Consider the following 24,346-nt stretch of genomic DNA (forward strand, 5'->3'; position numbering starts at 1 on the left):
CATGTCTGAATGGGAAGGGAATTACAACAAAAGGTAGAAAAGGAATAGCAAGTAACAGAACGGTGTTTTGGAAGAGAGCATCATAAAAGTCAAGTATTTTATCTGTCATTAATAAAGCCACATGATGTCTGTAAAAATGGCAAATTAATTCCGCAACTTCATAAATAACACTCACTGCACATACATTCTACATAATGTACATGATTTTGCAGTGGTCAAAATGTTTGTCCCACAATGAAATACTAAGAATAATCCAAGGAAAGAAGACAGCATATTCAAGATAAATATGTATGTGATACACCTATATTCAACAACAACATTTGTTAGGATACAAACCGTAACAACTGTAGGTTATAGAGTGCTGCTTCTGAAATCTGAACACATCATTTATTCAGAACCTATTGTTAAGAGAAACATCCAATTAGGGTAAAGATCTTTAGCGGGGGCAATTCTTTACTAGGCTGTTTTGATGATCAGTATGCTTACCATAAAAGTGCTTTCTAAAAGCTCAGCCCAGCAGCCAAGTGGTCGGCACCTTTATGAAAACGCATTTACGGTAAAACAGCAGACAAGCAGAGTAAGAAAAAAAAAAAAAAGTGAGAAATAGTAGCATGAATGCCAACGTCAGAAAAGAATGAGGGGAAGGAGGTACTTCAGGCACCAGAGCAGTCTGTGGAGAGGACCATTGCAGAGCAGATATCCATGCCGCAACCCATGGAGGATCCCACATCACAGCAGCTGGATTATTTCCTGAAGGAACTGCAGCTCCTGAAGAACCCATGCTGGAACAGGTTCTCCTGAGAGGAGCTGCAGCCTGCGGAGAGACCACGTTGGAGCAGGGGAGAAGTGTGAGGAGGAAGGAGCAGCAGAGGAACTGCTACAAACTCGCTATAACCCCACTCCCCATGTGCTGCTAGGGGGCTGGGGTCGATGAGTCAAGAATGAAGAAGTGAAGTTAAGCCTGGAAAAGGAGGGGAGAGGGGAATGTTGGAGTGTTCTATTTTTTTTGTTTTTCGCTTCTCACTATCCAAATCTGTTTTAACGGCAATAGATTACATTAATTTTCCCTGTTTTTATCTCGATCCATGAGTTTCTTCATGCTATTTTCCCCCCTCCTATCCAGGAGGAGAAATGAGAGAATGGCTGGCACTACTCGCAAAATAAATGATGAAATAAAAATACACATTGGTTTGAAAGGAAGAAATTTTAATGTACAAATTCACACTCACCGTGTTATATTTTGCATAAGAGAGCACAAATCTGCAGTGGTCTCTCTCAGTATAAACTTCTACCATGTTTTCATAAAACCACAAAAACTAATTCTCAAACTAGGGAGGAAACTGCAGTGGTCTGCATGATTTAGTCAATTCATATTTTTTTCTAAAAGTGTTTACAGATTAACCACAAAAATAATTCTTCTTCCCTTTTCTCAAGGAAATAAATATTTCACTTCTAAACTTAATCCTTCAGCACTCTAACAATCTGTGCATTGTTACCAAAGCACCTTCTATCAAATCTAGCATTTTTTTTTTCCTCTTGGCATTCCAGCCAGTAGCGTTTGTTGCTCCTCATGCGCCCACACAGCATATTCAGAATTCTTCTCCAGCGACACCCACAGGCACACTTCAGTGTAAGAAGAAACAGCTGAAGAGTCCGTCTTCAGTTCTGCCTTGCAATGCACCCAGCCAGCGACATTACTTTCTTCCAAAGGGATCAGACCACACTTTTAACCCTATAAATCAAATATGATAATACCAGCAGTTCATAACTAGAGCACTGGGGAAAACAAACAAAAAATCTTGTCTTCTATTCCAGCCTTGTGGACAAAAATTGAAAGAATCTAACATTTTCTGCACTGAACTCTCAGCTCTGCTTAAGCTTGCAAAAATATTTATAAAGTCAACCTCATCTTGACTTTAAGCTTCAGATAATGGAAAACCTATTACACCCATATGTAAGGTGTTCCAAGATCGTTGGGAAAAAAAAAAAACACTAGAACTGCACCTTGGCTGGATTTTGTTTTCAACTAGTGGATTTCATAAATTCTTATTGGCAGCTGAATTTGAATTAAAAAGTTATACTGAGGATGATTAGTCATCAAATACCTGTGTCTTGGATAAATGAGACAGTCCAATCTTCTTTACTATTTAATAAAAAGGCAGATTTACCAGGCTCCTATTTCATAATAATTTCCTGCTCTTCTTCAACATTTCACCACCTTCTTGGAAAGCAAGTCCTGCACTGACGAATTAACTGATGTGCGTAGTTAGGACATGGCATTAATCCTATTGGATTTTCCCCTGCTGCTGCTGTCAGGCTTTTCTAAAAATAGGAATAAGTTACCCTTTAACATATTCAAATACAAACTGTTTCATCAAGACAAGCATTCTTGTATCTTTAAACAAGAAATGCCAACCTTGCATAAATGAATTGCCAACTCTGTTACCTAAGAGACAACAAACTATCAGGGATGGTCTGACATACTACAGTTTTGTTCCCCCACGCTTTTCTACCAACAAGAGGTAGAAAAGCATGGGGGAATAGCAGGTATCAAAAAGCTATTATCGTTGCATTCAAAACCTCCATTTGTGTTATTGATTTCTGCCTTAACCCTCCTCCCATGAGGCTGGAAGGTACTGATAAATTCCTCATAAATTGTGGTTAAGCTGAGTTGTAAAGCAGTACTCAACAAAAAAAGGGTGCAACAGGGTATTTTCTACAGCTAGAGCCCAGACCACTCATGGTTCCTTTACTCTGAGCTGGTTTTCTGGTGTGGAAACTGTTTAAGAAAGACTGAAGATTACTGAATAACTACAATTTTATTTGGCCAGTTAGATCAACTGAAAACAGGTTTAGCAAATCCGTAATTTGTAAACCTGAGAAAACACTTTCATGATAAGTTTATTATACGTGTATTCTTTGAATGTAATCTTCACTGTATTGTTTAAATCTATAGAAATATTCAGGTCTTACTTCAAGAAGACCTTTGAAGCAATCCATGCAAACACGTGAACCGAGTATACCTGGAGGCTGAATATCCTCTTGAACAATACCAGCTCGGTTTATTGACTGTTCTTTCTCTGGAAAACAAAACAGAAAGAGCACTACTTATAAAAAGAAAATACCAGACACCTTGCCTGTACCTAATAAAGCAACACTGAAAATTACATTCGTTCTGAATCCTACACAGTAAAATTCTGGTATCTGTGTATGCAACACAAATGTAGCATTCACTCTTAGCAGAGAAACTAACAGCTAGTCTGTTCTGAGAGATTACAAACTGTAAGATAGTCATCTTAAAGTAATGACTACTTTTTTAAAAAATGCTGATATACCTGTTGCGATGCCATAATTTAAGCAATGACCGGTACTTTTAGGAGCTACCCCTTACATGCTCAATGCAAAACTCCTCAAAGGATTTGTTACTTCCAGAATCAGTGATCCCCATCTTCGGGTCCTGAAAAATCTTTTGTCTCATCACAAACAGATTTCACGGCAGCATCTATAAAATTACTGCTGGCAAACTTCATGAAATTGAGTATTAGGGGGATATTTTCCACAGAGTGGGCCTGTCTCAGGGTTTTTTTGTTTTTTAAATCAAAACACTTCCAGAAAGAGAAACGGACAAAACTGTACCATTTTCCCTATTTCCCTCCCTTTTTTCCCCCTTTCCAGTCAAGTGCTTTACCACTGTAGTGCTTTGAAGCAGGACGTCAAAGCTTCTCTGGATTATTAGCCTTTTGTCAATCCCGCTGAACTTTTTAAGCCTCTAAAAAAATTGTTGTGTGCACTGTCTCAGGCGAAACTCTGAACTAAGCCCACCTTAAAACCAAAGTTTTTCCACATCCTACCACACTGAGAATGCACAAGCACTGCATGTTATCAGGCTGTCTAGGTACATAACTAAGGCTACTAGACACTAGCAGCAATATCAAGGGGACAGGCACTCAGTTCTGTCCACTGAGAATAAGAATTGCTGTTCCATACTCTTTAGCATACAAAATCTCAATCCGTTTTCAAACAATAGGGTGTAAAACTCAGGGAAAACAGAACCAATTCGGGCAAGGAATCAGACTTATTCCTAGACATGGAGAAGGACAGCCAAAGAGTATGAGATGGATGCTAAAATAAGAGGAGAGGCAGAGATCAAAATGGGAATCAATTTGAGAGGTCTGTCTGAAACACACTTGGGGTGAACAGAAAGAGCTGTTGGCTGGTCAGGCAAAGAAACCAGCACAGAGAAGAAACAGACGAGAAACACAGAGACTGGACACAGAATGGCCAACAGGGAGACTAGGATGGGGCCTGGAAGCAACTTGGAAAATGGGTAAAACAAAGAAAGAAAAATGAGGAAAAGCCAGTCTCGATGGTAGGACAACCACGTCACAGGATACAGAAGGAGCGGGGTCTCACAATTCAGCAAAAACATGGATTCTACTGTGAAAATGCCTTATTCCCATCTGGCTTCAACCCAAATAGATTCTGTCAACCAGCTGCGTTAATTAATCTAAGTGGAAGAGGTGGAAAGATCTCAAGGTTTCAATGCTGCCACTAAACTATGTGTTTAGTATGAGGAAATAGTCTATTTTAAAACTAGTCCCAGACATAAAAATATTAGGAACATCAAAGCTAGAAACTGAGATGCTAAAAAGCTATAAAATTATAGCATTTATTTATGAAATTAAGTCAGAAACCCCTGTGTGCACAATTTATGGCACAAGTTAACAATTTGATAACACGCTGTTTTCCCAAGTATCTTCCATTTTGTTTGTTAAACCTCTAGGAACTCCTCTGAAGATGTGTGAGTATCACGCAGAAAAGACTTGTTCCCGAGCATACCATGCCTCACTTGTGCAGAATTCAGGTGACACACAAGAAACACGAGACTGAAGAAAGAAAAGATGGCACTCCATGTTTACGTAGTTGAATGTCACTCGAGAACTACAATCCATTCTTGCCTCTTGCAGGATTACTACGGGATGCAAACCCAGATGTCCGACTGCAGACCCAGCTTCCCAATATGCAGAAATAATGACTATTCACCCACAGCTCAAGTTAATTGGGGGGAGCAGTAATCTTCTAGAAGTTTTGTTGCTATACAGCTTACCAGACTGTACTCAGAAAATCAAATTCTCTGTAACCCAAACGCTAAAATTACTATTTTCACAGCAGTACCACAACCATGAAATGTCATGTTCTCCTTTTAAGTGTTAGGTGAATGCTTGTGCTGCTCTCATACAACTGATGAGCATCAAGAAAAGCACAGGGATCGCAGAATATCCCAAGGTGAAAGGGAAGTTACTGACGGTGCAGTCCGAGAAGAGTTTGAGCAGAATGTGATAAATAAAGTCTAGAATCAGGCACTAAACAGCAAGCGTAAGTACTTACAAACCGTACACTGCCCATTTTATGTGTTAAATGGAGACTTAAAAAAATTCCTGACAGGGATCATTTGCTCATGTAACTTGCAAACACAGGTGAGGAAATTATCCATTGGCTCTCTCCCTTCTGTAATGAAGAATTACACATAATATTTTTGGAGACCACACCACAAGTAAAAAAGAGTAAGGTAGGCGAAAAAGAGTAAGGATTTTAAATGGGAACACAGGGGAGAACACCTGTCTTTGGGGGCAGTCTGCAGCTTCACAAACATTAAATAACTCCCGTTGCTTTCCAGTTACATTTTACTTCACTTCCAAAGCGAGGCTAAAGTCTCTCGGAGAAGATCAGTAAGTTTGCCGCCCTATTTTTTGTCATTCTTCCTAGGACCCCCTCAGGAGCCCCACCAGCCGCCAGCAGCGGGGTGCCGGGCGGCGGGCAGACGGCAGGAGCCCCGTGTGGCAGCGCCGAGCGACCTCTGGGGACACGGCTCCCCGGCGCCCCCCGGCTCCCTGCGGCCCCCCGGCACTCACTGTACTCGTCCGGCAGTAGCAGCGGCCTGAAGTAGATGGGGTACAGGGCCGCCCCCACCACGGCCACGAAGCCACCGAAGATGCCCAGCGTGCGGCTCAGCCCCGCCATGATGGCGGCGGCCCCCTCCTCTTCCTCCTCCACCGAGGCTCCGCCGCTGCCGGTTCCGGGGCTGATGGCGGCCGCCCGGAGCCGTGCTCCTCGCCTCCCGCTGTGGCACGGGGAGACAGGACACGGCAGGCTCCCCGCAGGCCGGAGGGGACGCGAGGGCGGCGGCTGCTGCTGCTCGGGGCGAGCCGCTGCCCTGCCCGGCCGGCGGCTCCTCCTCCTCCAGGAAGCCGGATCCGCCGCAGCCCTGTCGGCCGGGCAGTGGGCAGCGCCGCCACGCCGATGGGCGACTCCTCGTCCCCCTGCTGCTGCTGAGCCGCCGCGGCAGCATGGAGCTCGCCGGGCTGCCCCGCCGCGTCCCCCCGCTCCTCTTCCTCCTCCTCACGGTGAGTGGCGAAGCACCTGCCCCGCTCCCCCCCGGGAGCCGTAAAATGGTGGCGGGGCTGAGGAACTGGCCCCGGGGGGCCGGGGGGCTCGGGGCTGGCAAGCTTTGTGTAGTGAAGCCCTTTAAACTGAACCCCTTTAGCTTGAACCCCTTTGAACTGGACCCCTTAGGGTTGGAAGAGTGAGGTGCGTCTGGTGTCTGCCTCGGGGTGCATCAGCCACTGGAAACAATCGCGTTGTAAAGGCGTCTGCTGAACTAAGCTTCTTTCCCCTCTTTGCTGCTGCGAAATGCAAACTCCTGTCTAACTCTTCGTGTGCGTAGAGGGTATGGGTACATAGGAGCAGGTCGGCACCCTTTTGTGGCAGGTCTCCTCTTCACACATCCTAAAGCAGTGTGACGTGGCGGGTGCGCGCAGGTAAAGGGCTGGGGTGGTGCGAACTGGTGTGATCCCAAAGGCTTATGTGGAATTTCTGCAAGGGTGAGCTCTTATCCCGCTGAGATTGTATTCCAGCGAGTGAAGGCACCGTTTCTGTGGTATTTCACCACTGAAAATGCTTACTTTCCTACTAATTGTTGTGATTTTCTCCCACAGTGATTTTACTCCAGCACTGGTGAGATGGCTCGGGCTCACTCCCTCAGGTTCAGCAGGTTTAAGAAAAAGATCCAAGAAGAAAACTTGGACGGCTTTTACAATCAAGTTGCCCCACACAATGAAGCCTCTGTGCCTTTCTTGCTGAGCCCTGCCTGTCTCATGATACCATTTTTAATCCACCATAGCTGGCCTGTTTACTACACTGGGAAAATTTTACTTTTAAATCTCATAATCACACTTATTGTGTAATCCTTTCATCCTAGCTCTCTGTAGTCAGAGATTATGTACAATTAACCCTGTGTTGTCTGAGGTAATGCTGAGGGAAGTGATGTTTAGGGTTCCTCACAGAAAGATTTATTTAATAGGCACGCTGCCCAGTACGTGAGAGCAATGTACAGAGGTAACCAGGTGGGAACAGACTCAGCCACTGTCTAGAAAAGTTTGCTGGCCGTGGTCTGCCACAGCTGCATTGCTGTGGGATCACTCGGGGGGTCTTTTCACTGTGTTCCTTGCTGGATGAGCATCCTGAAGGATTTATTAGGTGTGGTGCAACAGCACACCCGACTGTGCTTCGTGCATTTTTGCAGTTTGTGCCTCAATACCTGAGGCACCACAGAATACAAAGAAAAGATTCTTGACTAAGCCTGTGCGAGCCATTTTGCAGAGCGGGCACTGAGGGCAAGGCAGCTGAAGCTGACCTTATGCATCAGTGGTCACGCTTTGTCATGCTTAGGTGCTCTCGGAGCAGTTTGTACTACAAGGAGTTGGCTTTGAGTTGCCTTGGGATATCCCCACCACAGGGGAAAAAAAAAAAAAAAAAAAAAAAAACAACCACCAGCATAATTTCTGCCAGTCAGCCTTTCATTGGAAGCCGGATGGCCACATTTCACATCCTGCTGCGTCTTTGCTAATGAACCCTGCTAGACCCAAGCTGTCTTTGCTGGGAGCCAGCTCCCATATCTCTGTGTTGGAGAAACCCCTGGGAAAACTGAGAGCTGCCTGGATGATTTGTAGCTGTAAATACGTGTATGCGGTAAGCATGCAGTGGTAACACGATGATTTGTAGTGTCTACCTGGTAGACTTCAATGTTTTGTGATAACCAAATGGCATGACTTTTATAAACTGGGGGCCATGCCATAAGGAAGATCGTAATAAATCATACAGATTAAGCCATTTTCACATACTGTTTCTTGCAAGGTCAAAAAGTATTTAATAGATATGGATGGTATCCATTAAGTAGAAGAGGTTTGGCATAATTTGTGTTTGCTGTTGTGCCTGTTCTTTAGAGATATCTATAACCATAAAAGGTTTACATAAGAAACATGTCATAATAGTATCTCTGCCTGAAAGGTATCGGAGTCAAAATCAAGGTTCTCTAATCAGCTTTTTAATTGGTATTTGTGCAGGTGTTTTATTGCAGGATGTGGTAGTAACTTCCAACGGACACCAGCCTCTTTCTGCTATTCCTTTTTTATCCCCTTCAGTAGGTCCTTCATAAAACACATCATATAAACGCGGGCCTGCAGATAGATTTGTTACATTCAAAGGAATATTTCTGCTGCGCTTTGCCACTAGTGACTGAAATGCTAATTCAGTTTTATAGAATTTTATAGGATGGGAAATAGGACAGAGGGAGAGAAAGGCTGTTACTCTGAAGAGACTACCTATTGTAAAAAGCCTAGATCCCAACATTGTGGAGCGTTTTTCCTTTTTATGGCATTTTGTTTATTTAAAACAGACATTTTGGGGGCTTACGTGTGTTTATGAATGCTCAGCATCACTGCACATTTGGCTTCCTGTGTCTCTTGTCGGACATGAGAAGATAAGGAACAGTCGGTTGTTCTTGTAGGAAGTAATTTGAGCGACAAGTTCAAAAAGACCTATAAAAGTAAATAAATCTTGTTATCTAGAGTTATCCAGTTGCTAGCAGTGATAGCCACCTTTCTCATCCAAAAGTTCCTTCATTCAGTTATGTCTTCCAACTTCTGCTTTGAATAAAGGGGAAAAAGAGCATTTGGTCATACGATGAAATGTAAAATTATCTGTAGGAAGGAGGAGGTAGTACAGGTAAACTTAGTTGTAGCTTTTTCTAATATTTACAGCTTCACATGTTTTGCAGATATTTTTTTTTCGGAGTAGCTTTCAAGGACTTGCAATGTATTTGTAAGAAGTAAAAAACAAAATGATTTATTGTCAGGGATTTTTACTGATCCACATCTTGGAGCATGGGTAAGGTCTTGTCCTGCAGGTTCACAGCACATGCTTCTAATAACTAGAAATGTACAAGCCACATGGTTGAAGCTTTTAAATATTTTGAGAATTGCAGTGAAAAAGCGATCAGTCTGAGGTAGATATCCAAGATACATTTCAATTCAATCTGTTTAAGCTTAGCAAAGTTAAAAGTCCCTGAAAACAGAGCCTCTCATTTTGAGTAATCCTAACTACTGGCTTGCCTGGCAGTCCTAAGTGGCGATTGGGAATGTTTTAGACAGATCAGGGAATCTGGCAGCAGTGCAGTGACAGTGGCTGGCCCTCCGAGCCGAGTAATCCTTGGTATCCTGGCAGCACATCAGTCCAGTCACTGACCGCTGAGCAGAAAGAAGAAAAGCAGATTGAAGCTTTGGAGACGACAACTTCAGCGCGGAGGATAATCCTGGTGGGTGTCCAAGAACTCACGAAGTATATAATGGGCATAGCTAGAGAGAGCAAAAGCTGAGCAAATGTCTTCTGCTGGTCTCGCTGCCCAGATTTGTAAGCCCATTTTGTGGATAGGAATGTTTCTGTAGTAAGTTCCTAAATGCTTTCAGAACATGGATTCATTCTCAGGAAACCTCAGAGTGCTGCTTTAGTCGTTATTCCAGCTCTTTGGATACCCGCACGAGAGGTAACGCAACTAGTTAACTTTTTAGAAAGAGAGAAATACCAGGCTGCAGCCGTGCCAGCCAGCAACGATAGGATGAATAAATGCCAGCGCACTTCTGTATATATTCTTTAGGCTTGATCCTGGGAACATGTGTAAATAGCGTGACGTTAAAGTCAGTATCTTAGTAGACCGGATTGCACTTGCAGAAGGATACACCCTATAAGTACATTTTGTTGGGAAGCATATGTGGCTTTGAGAAGTCAACGTAGGTGAGTTATTACTGTTAAAACCTTGATGGTATCTCTTTAGTAATTCATATGTACCTGCTGTGTGAAGGAATCCTGGTATTTTGGAGTCTGAGTACTGTGTATAAACCTCCTGCTCCTGCAGTGTCCTATTATTGTTGACAGTGTATTGGTAATCTTGCACATGTAGGTTCTCTGGTTAACACAGTGGTTTTACTCTGTTTGTTTTTCCTTCCAGAATTTTATGCCATCCTTTGGAAAGGAGACGTTACGGACAACAGCTGTTACTCCACAGTTTGAACAAAACGTGGATTATGTGGACTTCATTCATTTAAACATTTTGGAAAAGAAAGTTCTTAACAATTCTGAGGTTTTAGTTCAGTATTTATGTTCTAAGCCTTGTATCGTCAACTTGGAAGCGGTAGCTTCCTCAGAGTTCAGGACTGGTGTACCAGTATACAGAAGGAGGTGGAAGGATGAGAAGAACCTTTACATTAGTCAAACTCGGCAAGTGCATTTGAAGTTCCCAAGCATCATGGTTTACAGGGATGATTATATCATCAGAAACTCAATAATGGTGCACAGTGTGATATTATATGCATGGATTAGTCACAAACCAGTTAGCAGCTATGATGCTGAGCAGAATGAAAGCTACCAGGAGGCAGTAGCCAAAAATTACACTTTTTTAGAAGCAGTTCCGCCTTTTGAACGCCCATATAAAGACCACAAAGTCTGTCTTCAGTGGGGCACTGACTATTTGTGGATGCTCCAGGCAAACAAGATACCCCAGTGCCCTCATGAAAGCGGTATGTGTAATGTCACTTTTTTTTTTTAATTTCTTCTGAGGGGACTAACAGGACCCAGATAACATCTTTGTAAGCTGTTAACATTTATTACAGGTACGCGCTTTTTGTGTGGAACAATTTACTTGGCCCACACTGTTGACTGTGTAAGCTTAGTAACTGCAGGGTTGGAGCTTCAAATGACCAAAGTCGTCTTGTCTTTCATAGTCAGCTTGTTTAATCACAGCCAGCCTGGAGATCTCTTGCAGCACTGCCTTTTATTTTCTAAGCATAGTCACAAAATATTTATCTAAAACTCGCTGAGGTCAGTGGACGCCATTCCTTCAAAGAGAGTTGTTCAGTCCCATATTGCATTATTTCAACTTCAGTCCTGCAGTTCTTACATACATAACTCTCATATGGGTCGTCTCATGTTTTCTGCTTAAGATGAGTGCCATATACTTGGAAACAGATTTTTTTTTAAGACTTTGTAGTGAAATAAACATTACAGTACTTTTTTCCTTTTTTTTTTTTTGCTGAAGCAATTATGAACAACCAGTTTTTATTAAAACTAATAGTTTTAAAATTAAAAATATGCTTTTAATAAATTTATTTTTCAGCAACGCTAATTTTTCAACATTTATGCTAGTGTTAAAAAAAACTAAATATGCTGTATTTGACCATTTTGGTTGAATTCTGTTTTCTATTCAGGTATAGATTCACACAAATCGCAAGGAAAAATAACCATCTGCTAAAGAAGAATTGTATCATTTACAATTTGCTAACACAACAAAATACTAACCTTTAGGAGTGGTATACAAAAAAAATTTATATCAGATACATCCTGTTGGTTAGCAAGAGAAGTACTTTATTTGGGGCTATGCTTATAGTTTTAGTATTTATAGGTCTAAATATAAAGTCTTTATTTTGGCCTGCCTATTTTATAAATTCTGAAACCCACAACTCTGCTTGCTGCGTTTTCTCGCAGTTCTCTTGATTTTTTTTTCCTGCCCGCCCGTCTCTAGCTTTACAATTTAAAATTTTTGTTGTTGTTGTTGTTTTGTTGTTGTTGTTAACCAGAAAGGTTATTTGCTTCTAAAGGGTTCTCTCCTAGAAAATCTTGTAAAGGTATTTGTATCGTTTGGTTTTGCCACGTTGGCATGTAAATGCACTGAAAAGAACAGGGAAGCAGGGGAGTTGCTGCCTTCAGGGGCTTTCTAAAATACTTGTTAGAGACCAAGCATGTGAACTCTGACAACAGCGTGAAACATTTTACGGTTTATCTAATTGCTTTATAGGTAAGAACACTTAGAATACCAAGAAAAAGGAGGAAATAACATTTTATTCATTTTTTTTTTAAGAAGCTTGTAGCAAATTGCTTGATTTTTTAGGAAACCTCTTGATATGCCTTGAGTAAGCTTTGAACATCTTTTTCCAGTTTCTTATCAGGGCAGCATTATCAGTTAGATTTATTACAGGATTACGTAAATCAGTTAAGAACAGAACTGGTATTTATTCACACGTACAGTATAAAGTGGAGACCTGAAAATGGAGAGCAAGCCCAAGAGCTGTGGAGTAATCTCACGTAGGCATAACCAAAGATAGAATGAGATTTAAATGAGTGACATAAGTTTTCTCCTTGCTAACTTTTGCTTAAGCTAACTTGTGCTTCAAATTTAAGTATCTTAGATGTAAATACCTGTCTTCCCTGCTTCTAACAGCAGCTGGGAATAGACTCCATTTCACTTTTCTGTGGGTTATTCATTTCAAGACTGTAATGCATTTAAGAACAGTGAATGAACTTGTGCTTAAAGACTTGTTGAAAGTTTGTGTTAATTTTTAATCTGTTGTGTACCTCAAATGTTTGACTATACAAGTGCGAGTTAATTAATTGCTCAGTTATCAATGGTTGTTTTCTGGCAGATTAAGAAAGACTGTATTTTGCAGATGGCGTTCAGATTCTCAACTTCATATATGCTTCCAGTGGGGAGAAGACAGGAATTGTGAAGAGATTTGAACAATTTGAAAACAGAGAACTTGAAACAGTCAGGCAACATCAGATTGATTATCCGATGTAAGTATAGGCAAGTAACTGGAGCGGGCCACAATTGGTTATTGAAGGCTGTAGGATGTACTGAAATTCTTGGGCTATATTCACGAAGTAAAGGAACACTGCCTGCTGTTTTGAGAAAAGGCTCAAAAGGAAACCAGTGAGCGATTCCTTCTGTTCTCTGATTTTATTTTTGGAGGGAATTAACCTGAACCTTAGAGACATACTTACACAGCACTGCGCTAAGACGTACTGTAAGAGATACCAGTGATAGGTGAAACTGAGCTGGTTATGTACAGTTAGGGGAGGGTAGGTTAGCTGATACGTGCTGTCATGATCAGACAGCTGTCTCATGACTACCTAGCCGGAGGTTTTTTTGCATTACAAAGAGATCTGCATTTCAAACACCATTTGCAGACCAATTGCAGTGGTTTCTTTTAAGGGCGGGCAGTGTAGAACAGCTTTTTTCCCTGTAAATTCACACTAGTTATTTTGCAGAAGACAAGCCTTTAGTGATTGGAGTCCCCTGCCTTGATGAGTCATCCAGTTTGAGCTTAACACTGTTTCCTTCCACCATTCCTGTGTAAACTGTCCTAGTCAGATGTGGTAAAACCACTTAGCTCTGCACACCATGCAGTTACAGAGAAATCGCACTGGTAGGATCATCCTTCTCTGCTCTTCTTCCTCTTCCCCAAACTGTCACAACTCTTCAGTCATATTTTGCAACTTCAGACAAAAAAGTGTTTGCGCACGCATGCACGTGCATGTGTGTACATCCATAATCTCCCTTCCACCAGATGCCGTTACCCCAGCAACATTATCACAGAAATGAGAAACGGTTGCAGGAACTTGAGCTTGCCTGCTGCTTTGTGTTTGGCCTGTAATCAGAGAGTGCCAAAGACTTGTCGACCGGTCCAGGTTCCACACAATTATTAGCCCTCATCCTCTAAGTCCGAAGTTGTCATTACAGAGCAGTTTTTAGCTCCTGGTCTCTTTAGGATGGGTGACAGCCTGATTTACATAGCCTGCTGCCCTTTGCTCGCCAGTGCAGGTGCACTCTGCTTCTGGTACTGAAGCTCTGGTTGAGAAAACAGTGGGAATTCATGCAACTTCGTAGTGACTCCACACAGTTCCGAATGTCTCTTGACTTCAGGTTCTCTCTCCAGTGCTAACAGAAAGCATTGCCTGTGTGCTGTGGTTGCATGACAGCCTTGGGTAGCTCTGTTAAGAAGTGGAAGAGATTTTTCCTTCAGCTGCTTGTATGTGAGTGGTGGTTCCCCCTGCACTGAGAGGCAAACAGGAGCGGATGGATCAAACTGAAGTTACTCGTTCGACTTCAGTCAAGGGTTTAGTTAATGAAAGCAGCTTTCCAAAATAGATTTGCCTTTATCGTTTAACAGGGTTGTTGAGCTTCAATGTAAAGGAAGAGGAGTGGAGGTAGGCAACAGTCATTTGAGGCAGCTGCCAGCGCACAGCCTGCAGCAGGGACAGGCTGGGACTGTGAGGGACTACTCGTCCGGCATGGCACTCTGCGGCAATGGAGGAGGTGAAATGAGTCAGCATTGCCCCCACCTGCATCCCAGGAAATTTGTCCAGATAGGTTATGTGCTCAGACTGACAGTCCAGGAGTAAATGGAGAGTACAGCATTTAAATTTGCTGTATTGCCAGAGATGAAAGACGGAAAGAGCGATGTTGAAGCCGAAGCAGTATTGCTGGAAGCACAGTGTCTGCCTGTAGATCACATAATGATATATTTACAAACAGTCATGGTTTACAAACCCGTCTACCTCACCCGTGTGCCAGCTGTGGAGGATATTATGTTACTAGCTATTTAAGGTGTAGTCTATGTTAGGGACAATTTTATCTGCGTTTTTTTTTGTTTTGTTTTTTAACATGAGAGCAGCTGTTACACTTTCAGACTTACCTTGGTTAAGGTAGAAGGTACTGTGTGCCTAGAAACTTCTCGCAAGAGATGCAAGGCAAGCTGACCCAACAAATATTTGCATTGTGTCTTAATTACAATACCTCCTTCCAGAAGTCATTGAGAACTTTGTCAGAAAGCATTGTAATGCTTTGCTGGGCTGTATGTTGGAGCTAGGATTGTCAAAGGCATTCTGCATTGAGCTGACTTTGCTGTTACGGAAATAAGTGGCCAAGTTCCTGTCAATAGCACGGAGGCAGTTTTAGTCTGGCACAGAGAAACTCCTTAAAATCAGATCCAGTGGTACAAATTCTGCTTTTAGTGCCTTAGCAAATCTGCTTTGTAATGCCAACAGAGCCAGTGAAACCATTCCAGCTCTGTACAGAAATTGCTCAGTAGATAACATTGTTGCGTCTTCCTTTTTTTTATTTATTTTAATCTGCACTGCTCCATAGTTTGATCATGCTCCACCTTTATTTATCCTTCGATTCAGCTCTGTGACAAGTATTCATACCTATTTGTACTACCCAGACGTTCACTTCATTTTCACCTGCTCCTCCCAAGCACATTTTCACAGCTGTTGGATAGTATAGCTTAGTAGACAGAGCTTAGTTTTTACTGGCTTATACAATCGAGATCACAAGAATGTGCACTTGGGGATTTTGTACTGTAGTCTGCATGCAGGAGGGTGGCTCCAAGTTGTCTCAGCTGCTTTTTCAGTTCCCTGTTGATGTGGGATCTGGCAGTAGCTCTGATTCACCATTCTGGAATTGATTCAGATAACACTCCCTTAACTCTCCTCTCATGTCAGTACCACAAAAGTGCTCGGTTATAAGGAGATCGTAGATGCAACAATCTTACACAGAGTTGCTCTGAGGGTTTTTAGTGCGCAGGATGTGTTCTGTTCCGAAGATTACATGTGTGAATACAGTTGACTAAGTTAAAGTGAAATGCATGTTTTTCAAATTACGTAGGGAGATTTCTCATCAGGAGTGGATTTTTTTTTTTCTTTTTGCTCATGCAGGTTCACCGTTTCAATCTGGCTGTACTTACTACATCACTGTGAAAAGGACTTGTGTGGTATTCTGTATTTTATTGATCCAAAAGAAATGTATGGTACTCCTGCTGTATTTCTAAGTGAGGAAGGTAAGGGATTTTATTAATGGCCTTCAGAAGGGGTCTAATACAGCCTTTATAGATTTGTGCCTAGGAACAACAGTTATAAATATATTATCAGCCCTATTTTGTGAAACTGATCTCGTGAAATGCTTTTTGACTATAATGTCTGAAGAGTCATGTTTGAAAACTGAAGTGTTGAAATTGAAGTGGTATTTTAATATTGCTCCCAATTCTTAGATACCTACTACATGAGATTTCTTGAAAATTATGAATAGCCTCAGAAGAAGTTCAGATAATTTAAGTTCTTGCATATGTTGTGATGTTCAAGAGCATAGTCTATTTCCCACTCCAAAAATAAAGGTTGAGGTAACACTTAGTCTAGCAACACTTACAGTCGAAGAACATTCCTGCCAGAAGAAGGCTCTTCAATCTCTGAAACCGAGTGAAATTCGGCAGATGGGGGCTGGCTGGCAAGCAAAAGATTGCAGAGTTTTGAAAGTGCACACCTGGCTTTCTCATAAGAGGTTGTGTTTTTTCCCCTTCTTTGCAAGTTTCACTGCTAATCTCTTCCTCTCTACTATTTTTGCAGTTTCTATTTTCTGTATCTTGTTACCAATCTAGATAATTAATCATTAGAACAGTTGGCATAACACTGTGGCATGTTTTCCATTATCCATTGTGTTTCCCTTGTGAACTGGATGTGTTTCTTAGAAGAACAAAGAAAAATGACAGCTCCCCTGGGAGTGACTAGCTTGATCTGAGACTTGCTTGGAGAGGTTCTGGGGCCCACATTTTTCAGTGTTAGACTAGGGTATCAGAATAGCCTGTTCTGTTCGTACAGGTTCAGACTGTGAGCCCAGTTTCTGCAGGTCCAAGGAATAGGGCTTAGCGTTGTCCTGTACTTGGTCATATGCTCTCACGTGCTAACAGATGAGCACTGAGTAAGATACTCATGTGCCCTGTTTCCCTGTGCTGCTTGCTGCAGTCACGTCTAGTTTTTTGAGATCAACACGTAGGTTTAATGTCTATCCCTCAGACAAGCTGGTTTTGATTCAGTGGTTTCACGTGGCAGTCTGTGCATTAGCACCTGAGATGCATAACTAGGATATAGAGCACGTTTCCCTGTGATTCTGTTAGAGTTGATGTGTTGCATGGTGAGTCCCCAGATGTCTGTTGATGACAGATGTCTGCTGGTGGACAGAGTCGCTGTGAATAATACATTAGAAAATCCATTCTTAACATTTCTGTGGTGTTTATTGTCTTTTTTCTCCTTTGTTGCTCTATCAGGTTGCGTGCATATTCAGATGCACCTCATTAGAGGAGATGACCTTGCAGTGAAAACCAGCTTCAGCCTTCCTCTGAAGCAGTGGTTTCGACTGGATCTCTCTTTTAAGGGTGGACAGGTACGTGTGCTACTGAATTACCAGATCAAGACTGAGATTTGTCTAATTTGTTTATGCCTCTGACAGATCCCTTAACAAATCTCTCAGGTAAGGCTGAGAGAAATAGTATAATCTGCACATGCTCACATAGCAAAAGAATGAAAAATCTTACACTAGAAATTGGCCACAGATGTACAGACTATCTGACTTCAGGAAGTCATCTTAGATGCTTAAGATAAGTGCCTAGAATTACTGCGTATTCAGCAGGTATCCTGGTGCACAGTTGCTGTCTGGCAACCTTATTGACTGTATGGGCAACCAGAACTCCTGGGTTAGATACTTTATCTAGGTAAGTTACATAGTGCGAATAGCCCCCAGAGACTTTGGACTCGGAGACTTGTGCATTTTTATTATTCTGATATGAAAATTTAAGTGTCTGGCTTCTGTGTACAGTAGCATGCCTCTTGTCTAGATGTTATTGTCAGCATAGCTAAAAGAAAGCACGTGTAGTTTCCAAGTTTTGAATATTTGACAGAGCAGCATAGGATTGACTGCCATTAAGACACAAAAAATATTGCAGTATCCCTCTGTAGTAGATAAAATACATAATTTACATTTTGACAAATCACAATTGCTTTTCACAAGAACCTTCCAAAAGCAGCTCTGAAAACCATTCAGTCTCCCTTCCTGACTTCTTGTCTGTACTTCCAGCTATTAAGGTATTAGGGTGTGAAAATAATCAAAAACCTTATCAGTCTGTTTTTCTCAGCTTCTTTCTCCTTGAAAATGGTTGAACAGATTAAATTCTGAATTGTAAAAATAATTGCTAATAAATTGCCAGAAAAGCTGAGGCAGATTTAAATTATGAGGTAAGTGACTGATAAAGCTGAAACAATGCTGTGCAGAGAGAGCTATGTCCTGTCTAAACTACTCCTATTCCTTTTGCACCCCACCTTTTTAAGCATGTAAATGGTGAGCTGATTGATTGGCTTGCAAAAAATGAAGTAGCATTGCGCATTAAAGTGCTTTTAAATGTATTGTTAAGAGGCGAAGTGAAGGAAGGGGTTTGTGTGCTCAGAACTGTCTTCTGCTTGTTTTAATTGTAGTTACTAATTTAAACTCATGGGAAGTGGAAGAGCGTATGAATTTTGGAGGCACAAATGCAGAAGTTACTGTCAATATTGATAAAAGGTTATATTAGTCTTGCCTTGTTGGGAACTCGAGGATTGCCTGTACAATTAGATTAAGAAAAAGCATTCTTCCATGAGAGAGCAGAGTGAATATATTCAGGCATGAGATAAAACCAGTGGTTAATTAATTTCCGCTTCTGGACAAAATAAGAGAGCTGAAAAGAGTTTAACGAGCACTCTTGTGGCAGGAAGAGGAAGTAGAACCAAACTTAAAAACATTTCAGTGCTTAGAGCCAGTCTTGGGACAGATAAAACTCTGGTTTGGTTACATCGTATTGACAGGTATTCCTGTAGCAAGTTTTGAAGTGCTACAATCCTACAAACGTGCACAAGAATCTCCTTATTCAATTATTTATTTCACTTCCATTGATGAGATATGCTTAGACCAATGTGATCTTATTAAAAAAAAAAAATATATATATATATATATATAAATTAGGGAAGGCTGTGAGATTGAGCCATCAAGAAATTAAGTCAGATTTTAAGAGCACTGAAAGATGTGGATGAATCCATAAGGATACCTAGGCACTTGATAAAATTTTGCAAGGTTGTTTTGTGAGTCCTTAGACAACTTTTTAAAATAGCAATGTCTATGAAATGTCTATGAAAACCTCATCTTGTCATCCTTTTCAGTCATCCTAGAAATTCTGGCACTGAAAGTCTCCTGTGGGAGTTGAACCCAGACTTTTTTTTTTTTTTAATCATGGCCTGGTACGTTAACTTTTTGGCCATTTTTTACCTGTAGGCTATAGCTACTTGAGATGATCAAATTTCTCTCCTTTACATAAAAGGAAAACAACCTTTCACAGTTTGGAAGAGTAAAAGCTTCAGCAAAGTATAAATGTCTTATAACTGAACACATGGATGAAATAGCTGATGTAGGCAACATCTGTGCTATTTTTGTTTCTCATCATTGGTCAGCACAGACGACTGTCCATGTTTCCAGTAAGCTTTCATGACATAAATCAGCTACGTGACACCATCCTCTTTAGCACAGAGGAGATCCAACATGCTGCAGCTGTAATCTTGTAAACTGAGTTAAAGTGACTTAATAAATGTGTAATATTTAGTCTACTACAATTAATATTTTGTGTTCTTTTAGATAGAAGTAAGCAGTGTTGGGAAGAATTTGAAAAGACAACATCATCAGTCTTTTATGTAAGCAACGTTTTCCGTTTTGCTGGGTGTGTGTGTGTATGTTCAGGTATGGAAAATGGTAGGATGACAACACAAATCTGTAACTGAGATTCCAGATTTTCAAAATTTGTTTTTTTTTTTTTTTACTGTCTACACTCTCAAAATGAGCTTGTTTTACTGTGCTGACACTGGGAATGATCTGATCTGAATAATTTGGTTAATGCCATGAACTCATGCTGCACGGTCTAGTACTGGAGTCTGATTCCAGAATCACAGATCCTCCCACTAAAAACTGATTAGGAAGATCAGTGGCATTGGGATCACTCTTCAAATGAAGTCTTGGCCTTAGTGAAGTCAAAGGAAGTTTTGCTATTGCATGAAGCAGCTAGGATTTCACCAGTGTATCTGCTTTGCTTAGGTAGATAGCAGGATTTTTAGTATGGAAACCGTATAAAAATAAATTGCGTTGAAGGCTTCGTAGTTGGGCTTCCTCTATTGTGGTTTACAAACCAGAGACTGTAAATTTGTAGATGGTAACTCTAGGAGACAACTTAAATTTTGATAGGCCAGTTTTAGAGAAGTGCAGGGGAGGGATGGAATTGAAATCTTTGAGGTTATTTAATGATGCATAAAACTGCAGAAGAGTCTACGGGTCAGCAAAATAAAACATTCTGCTGCTTTACTATTTTTGTAGACAAGGTGTTTGTTAAATCTACTCCAGAAATCATCATAGTAAATAACAAGAGTGGATTTTTAGAGTCGATTTCTTTAGATGGAAAAAGAAAAAGATACTGGTAATAAATTTAAGGCTGTTGGTTACTGAAATTCTAAGTTAAATTTCTTTTTTGTTTTCTTTCTTTCTTTCTTTCATAATACCTCTTGATAGCCAGCTTATTTCTCTTTCATGTTTTCAAGTTTTAGGGAAGATTTCTACTATGATGACACTGCTGGATATTTTGTTCTTGGAGGCAGTGGATATGTCAATGGTATTGAAGCATTCTTTGGACCCGTGAAATACTATCGGCTCAATGTGTTGGACACAGAACAGGTAAACAGCAGCATTACCTGAGAATGTTTAAATATTAGCAGCCAGCCAGCGGTACTTCACCAAGGGAAATTTCTTTGGGATCATAAGAGCGTTCTAGGCAAACAAACACAGGACTTTTTTTTTTTTTAAACTGAAGCTCTTACTAAATGATTAACTTGCTATGACGCATAAGAGAACTTGGGAATATATAACCAATATACAACAATCCGTTCATGTTCAAGTCTAGGAATGTTAGTTACCACTTCAAATGTTAAAAGATAAGACTTCTAAAACCAAGTATGTAAAGCAATGTTCCCAAATCTGTATTTAAATAAGGACTTACTGTAAGTATTGCTCAGTTTTCCAGAGTTTTCAGTGATACAGTATTGAACACATTTGATTAATTTATGATTTTGTTAAAGCTGGTGGTAAGCACACAGGCTTCATCTTTTTTTTTTTAAAGTTCATCTGTTGAGTTACGCTGGCTATTTGAAGCCATAGTCTTTTGTGACCAGCATCAGGTTGTTTGGCACATTAACATGATGTGCCAGATAAGCTGACAGTAGTAAACAATCTCTTTCCTTTTGCTGTTATTTCCTAGAACGCTTCTTTCTCACAAAGTGTAGAGAACAAACAGCAGATGCTGTACGTGACATTTATTCATCATTTGCCTTTTTCTAGATTTCTAACCCTCTTTATGACAAAGAAACAGCGGAACAAATTGAACACTACTATGAGAGATGTATGGACATTCAAGAAGTAGTTTATGAGTACAAACATATTGTAAGGCAAGGTCAGCTAGCACAAAGCGATTGTAAGTATCCATGAGAAATGAATTTAAAGCTGTCATATTTGGAGACCTGTTTTCTTTCCTTTTACCACATTTTGGCTAATGATCATCAAAAGTAAATTTAAATTCGGTCATACGAATAAAAAGAAAAGGGCAATTTTAAGAGTTTAATATTGTTACTGGTAGCTAAAACTGGTTTTGTTCCTGCAGAAGCTTTTGTACAGTGGAATCCAAACTTAAATCATGTTTGTCATTTTTCTTCTCGAATAAGACAGGTGCGCAAAGGGACAAAGAAACGTTTCCAAGTTTAAATGGAAGCTATTCAATTACCTGTCTTCTGTTTCATTACCAAATTACTCTAAAATCATCTTGGTATTTTAATGTATTTTAAGGCCTTTCCCAAAAATGTGTGCATTTTTGCTACAGCGTCTCTTCCACAGTCAGCTAATATAAAGCAATTGACAGGCTTATACCAAAGCACTTTAATCAAAGAAGAGTGTCGTAGTCTAAATGTGTGCTGAACAGGAACTTGTGTTTCCAATTAGAATTTGATTATGTGCATTGTGGCAATATTATGGAAGAGAATAGAATAAATCTTATGTATTTTTAAGCAGCTTATGCTATCTCTATCAGTTTTCAATACTGCTTTGTGCTACAGAAGTGTCCATCTTGTCCATGAATTTTTAATGTACCCTTGAAACATCTTTGTTCTACTGGAGGCTTGTTTACAGAACAGCCAAGTCAGCTTTCATGTCTTACTTGAATATGTTGTTTTCTCAAGGTTACTCTGAAAACTATTACTTAGAGCAGCTTCGCAAATATGGAGAAAAATCCAGATGTGATGCCTTCATGTGGGGAAAAGAACTCAGGGAAAAGTACCACACCTTGTTCAAACTGTTGCAAGAGATGGATTTCAGTGCTCCGGATGGTAATCATATTTCGTGTTACTGTTCTGAAATAACTCCACAGTATATGTCATTGAAGTTGGTGTGCTTTGACTTCAGTTCATGTTTCATGGATTTTTGTTTTCACATCATCTAACTTAGTAAAGGCTTCTATATTGCACTGCAAACAAAGGATGGCTTATTATGTAGAAGGAAGTAGAGAGATGTTTTCAGGGGTTAGTTACTTTGATTTTGGATTTTTATTCACCCTTCCTATTCAACAATACCTAGGAATTTGGCTGTCTGTGTTGAGAATACCTTTCAGCATGAGAAACAGCAGAATCTGACTCAGTTGTATTGAATCAGAGGAGAAATCCATTCCCGATTTTAACTCCTGATTTTAACTTTGTCCTATGTTGTGTTTTTCTTGTTAGAAGATGAAAGTGATACAATTCTAGAAGTTGGCCAGAGGATATTTGAGAAGGTTGCAAAGGATTTATCCAGTGCTGATGGCCTAAGCAATATGGGCTCCTCTGTCCCTTTCTTGGTGGATTCCAGTTGCTGTGGATACCATAAGGCTTCCTATTTCCTTGCAGTTATATTTGAAACAGGGCTCGGTGTGCCTGTCGATCGTACAAAGGTAGTATATTTAATACTTTTCATTATGTCTGTGAAATTGATTACCTTTAAAGGCAAGTTAAAACTGGGATAGATTTAGGATCAGTAGAAATAAAAAAAAAAAAAACGTGAAATGGCCTCCAGATCCCTTTTCAGGCTGCAGCTGAAATCATTCTCTAATACAGTCACTCCTAAATAACCTGATGTCACCGAAGTCTTAATGAAGTCCTTATAGCAGGGAAATGAATGATTTAATAAGACCTAAAAGTGGTGGGAAGGTGAATGGCATGGAACGTGCTTCTTTTCCCAGTTGCTGAGGAAGTAGGATGAGGGAGTAACACTCAGGTCACCTGTAGCCCTTTGTAGATGGGTATGAAAAAAATCTACCTTCAGGCAAATCTCCTGAAGTGTAAAGGTTGCATAGCAGAGTCAGAAAAGAAGTCCCATGGTACTGTGTACAAAAATGTGGCACTGAGTATATGATCAAATTATTAAAGGTAACCACAGTAGAAAGGTTTAGGTAGTTAATGTTTCTGTGGTGGAGACCTGGTAAACGCAATCCAAAATCTTAGCAGTTAAATCTTTGGTTTTAAGAAGTTATGTTCAGTAGTTAAAAAATATGGCAACTTCTGAAACCACCTAGATTGCTTGTAGGTGTCTAAAATTGGGTAGAGTGGGGAAATACCTTAATATTTTTGGAAAAAAAAACTGACCATGCTTCAGCTGAGCAACTGCACAATATGTGAGCTCCAGACTTCTTAGGCAGGTTACAAATAACTGAAATGTTTCTGGAGTCCATTGCAAGGTCAAATGAAGAGCGTATCTGTCACTGGAAGAGGACTGTACTGAAAATGCCAAAAGATATTTAACGATGATATAGTAGCGTAATATGAAACGCTTGTAAAGAATAACAGATCTGCCTCACGTAGCTACAGGACACTAATCAAAAGAAATCCTGAGAGACCAAGTTGACTTCCGTTTCACAAACCCAAGAAACCTTAGACAGGAACCGTTTTTTATACCCTAATTATGAAGTGTACCTAGTACTAATTATGAAGGCTAACGAATTTCTTTATTGGATCTGCTTCATATAGCGTAGGAAATAATTTAATACCCAGTGCAGATGGGGCACCGCTGTTTTTATTGCAGCGCAGGTGAAAAATTGTAATACTGTTGAAAATGATGTTGGCAAATGTGCAGTACCTAGACTATTTCTAGCACCAAATAATGTGTATCTAGAGGGAGCTTTGTGCTAAAATCTTGTAAGCCACAAGTCCCAACCTCCTCGTCCTGTCAGATCCTTAGGGTAAAGTTTTTACGTGCTGTTTGTTAGCCTCCATC

General features: G+C 40.5%; 2 protein-coding genes across 4 annotated transcripts in view; one reads left to right on the forward strand and one right to left on the reverse strand.

Moving 5' to 3' along the window:
- Nucleotides 1-1,189: 1,189 nt before the first annotated feature.
- On the reverse strand, nucleotides 1,190-6,047 carry SMIM20 (small integral membrane protein 20). 2 transcript variants are annotated; one of them, XM_040556841.1, is made up of 3 exons: nucleotides 5,913-6,047; nucleotides 3,024-3,080; nucleotides 1,190-1,732 (listed from the first exon to the last, which is right to left on the reverse strand). In XM_040556841.1, the coding sequence occupies exons 1-3, from the start codon at nucleotides 6,019-6,021 to the stop codon at nucleotides 1,695-1,697; spliced, it is 204 nt and encodes a 67-aa protein (XP_040412775.1). In that variant the 5' UTR covers nucleotides 6,022-6,047; the 3' UTR covers nucleotides 1,190-1,694. The 2 variants fall into 2 exon arrangements, with proteins under 2 accessions (XP_040412775.1, XP_040412774.1); XM_040556840.1 differs by having other exon boundaries at nucleotides 1,190-2,322.
- A 126-nt stretch (nucleotides 6,048-6,173) lies between these two features.
- SEL1L3 (SEL1L family member 3) overlaps nucleotides 6,174-24,346 on the forward strand; it is a 38,025-nt gene continuing 19,852 nt past the window's right edge. The window contains exons 1-10 of one of the 2 annotated variants that reach the window (XM_040556834.1): nucleotides 6,174-6,404; nucleotides 10,343-10,910; nucleotides 12,834-12,960; nucleotides 15,883-16,004; nucleotides 17,265-17,380; nucleotides 19,652-19,707; nucleotides 20,602-20,734; nucleotides 21,395-21,527; nucleotides 22,285-22,431; nucleotides 22,822-23,027. In XM_040556834.1, the coding sequence (XP_040412768.1) occupies nucleotides 6,348-6,404; nucleotides 10,343-10,910; nucleotides 12,834-12,960; nucleotides 15,883-16,004; nucleotides 17,265-17,380; nucleotides 19,652-19,707; nucleotides 20,602-20,734; nucleotides 21,395-21,527; nucleotides 22,285-22,431; nucleotides 22,822-23,027 (1,665 nt within the window). In that variant the 5' untranslated portion in view covers nucleotides 6,174-6,347. Of the gene's footprint in view, nucleotides 6,405-9,417; nucleotides 9,653-10,342; nucleotides 10,911-12,833; nucleotides 12,961-15,882; nucleotides 16,005-17,264; nucleotides 17,381-19,651; nucleotides 19,708-20,601; nucleotides 20,735-21,394; nucleotides 21,528-22,284; nucleotides 22,432-22,821; nucleotides 23,028-24,346 lie in introns of those variants that run through there. The other variant, XM_040556835.1, reaches the window with a different exon arrangement.

This window comes from Cygnus olor, chromosome 4 (assembly GCF_009769625.2).
Source record: "Cygnus olor isolate bCygOlo1 chromosome 4, bCygOlo1.pri.v2, whole genome shotgun sequence".
NCBI classification, from domain to species: Eukaryota; Metazoa; Chordata; class Aves; order Anseriformes; family Anatidae; genus Cygnus; species Cygnus olor.

Coding starts and splice junctions, on each gene's coding strand:
- SMIM20 (XM_040556840.1), bottom strand. CDS start 6,021: ATGGCGGGGCTGAGCCGCACGCTGGGCATCTTCGGTGGCTTCGTGGCC. Junction 3,081..5,912: donor GCTACTGCCGGACGAGTACA/GTGAGTGCCGGG, acceptor TTTGTTTTCCAG/AGAAAGAACAGTCAATAAAC. Junction 2,323..3,023: donor AGAGGATATTCAGCCTCCAG/GTATACTCGGTT, acceptor TCCTATTTTTAG/AAAAGCCTGACAGCAGCAGC.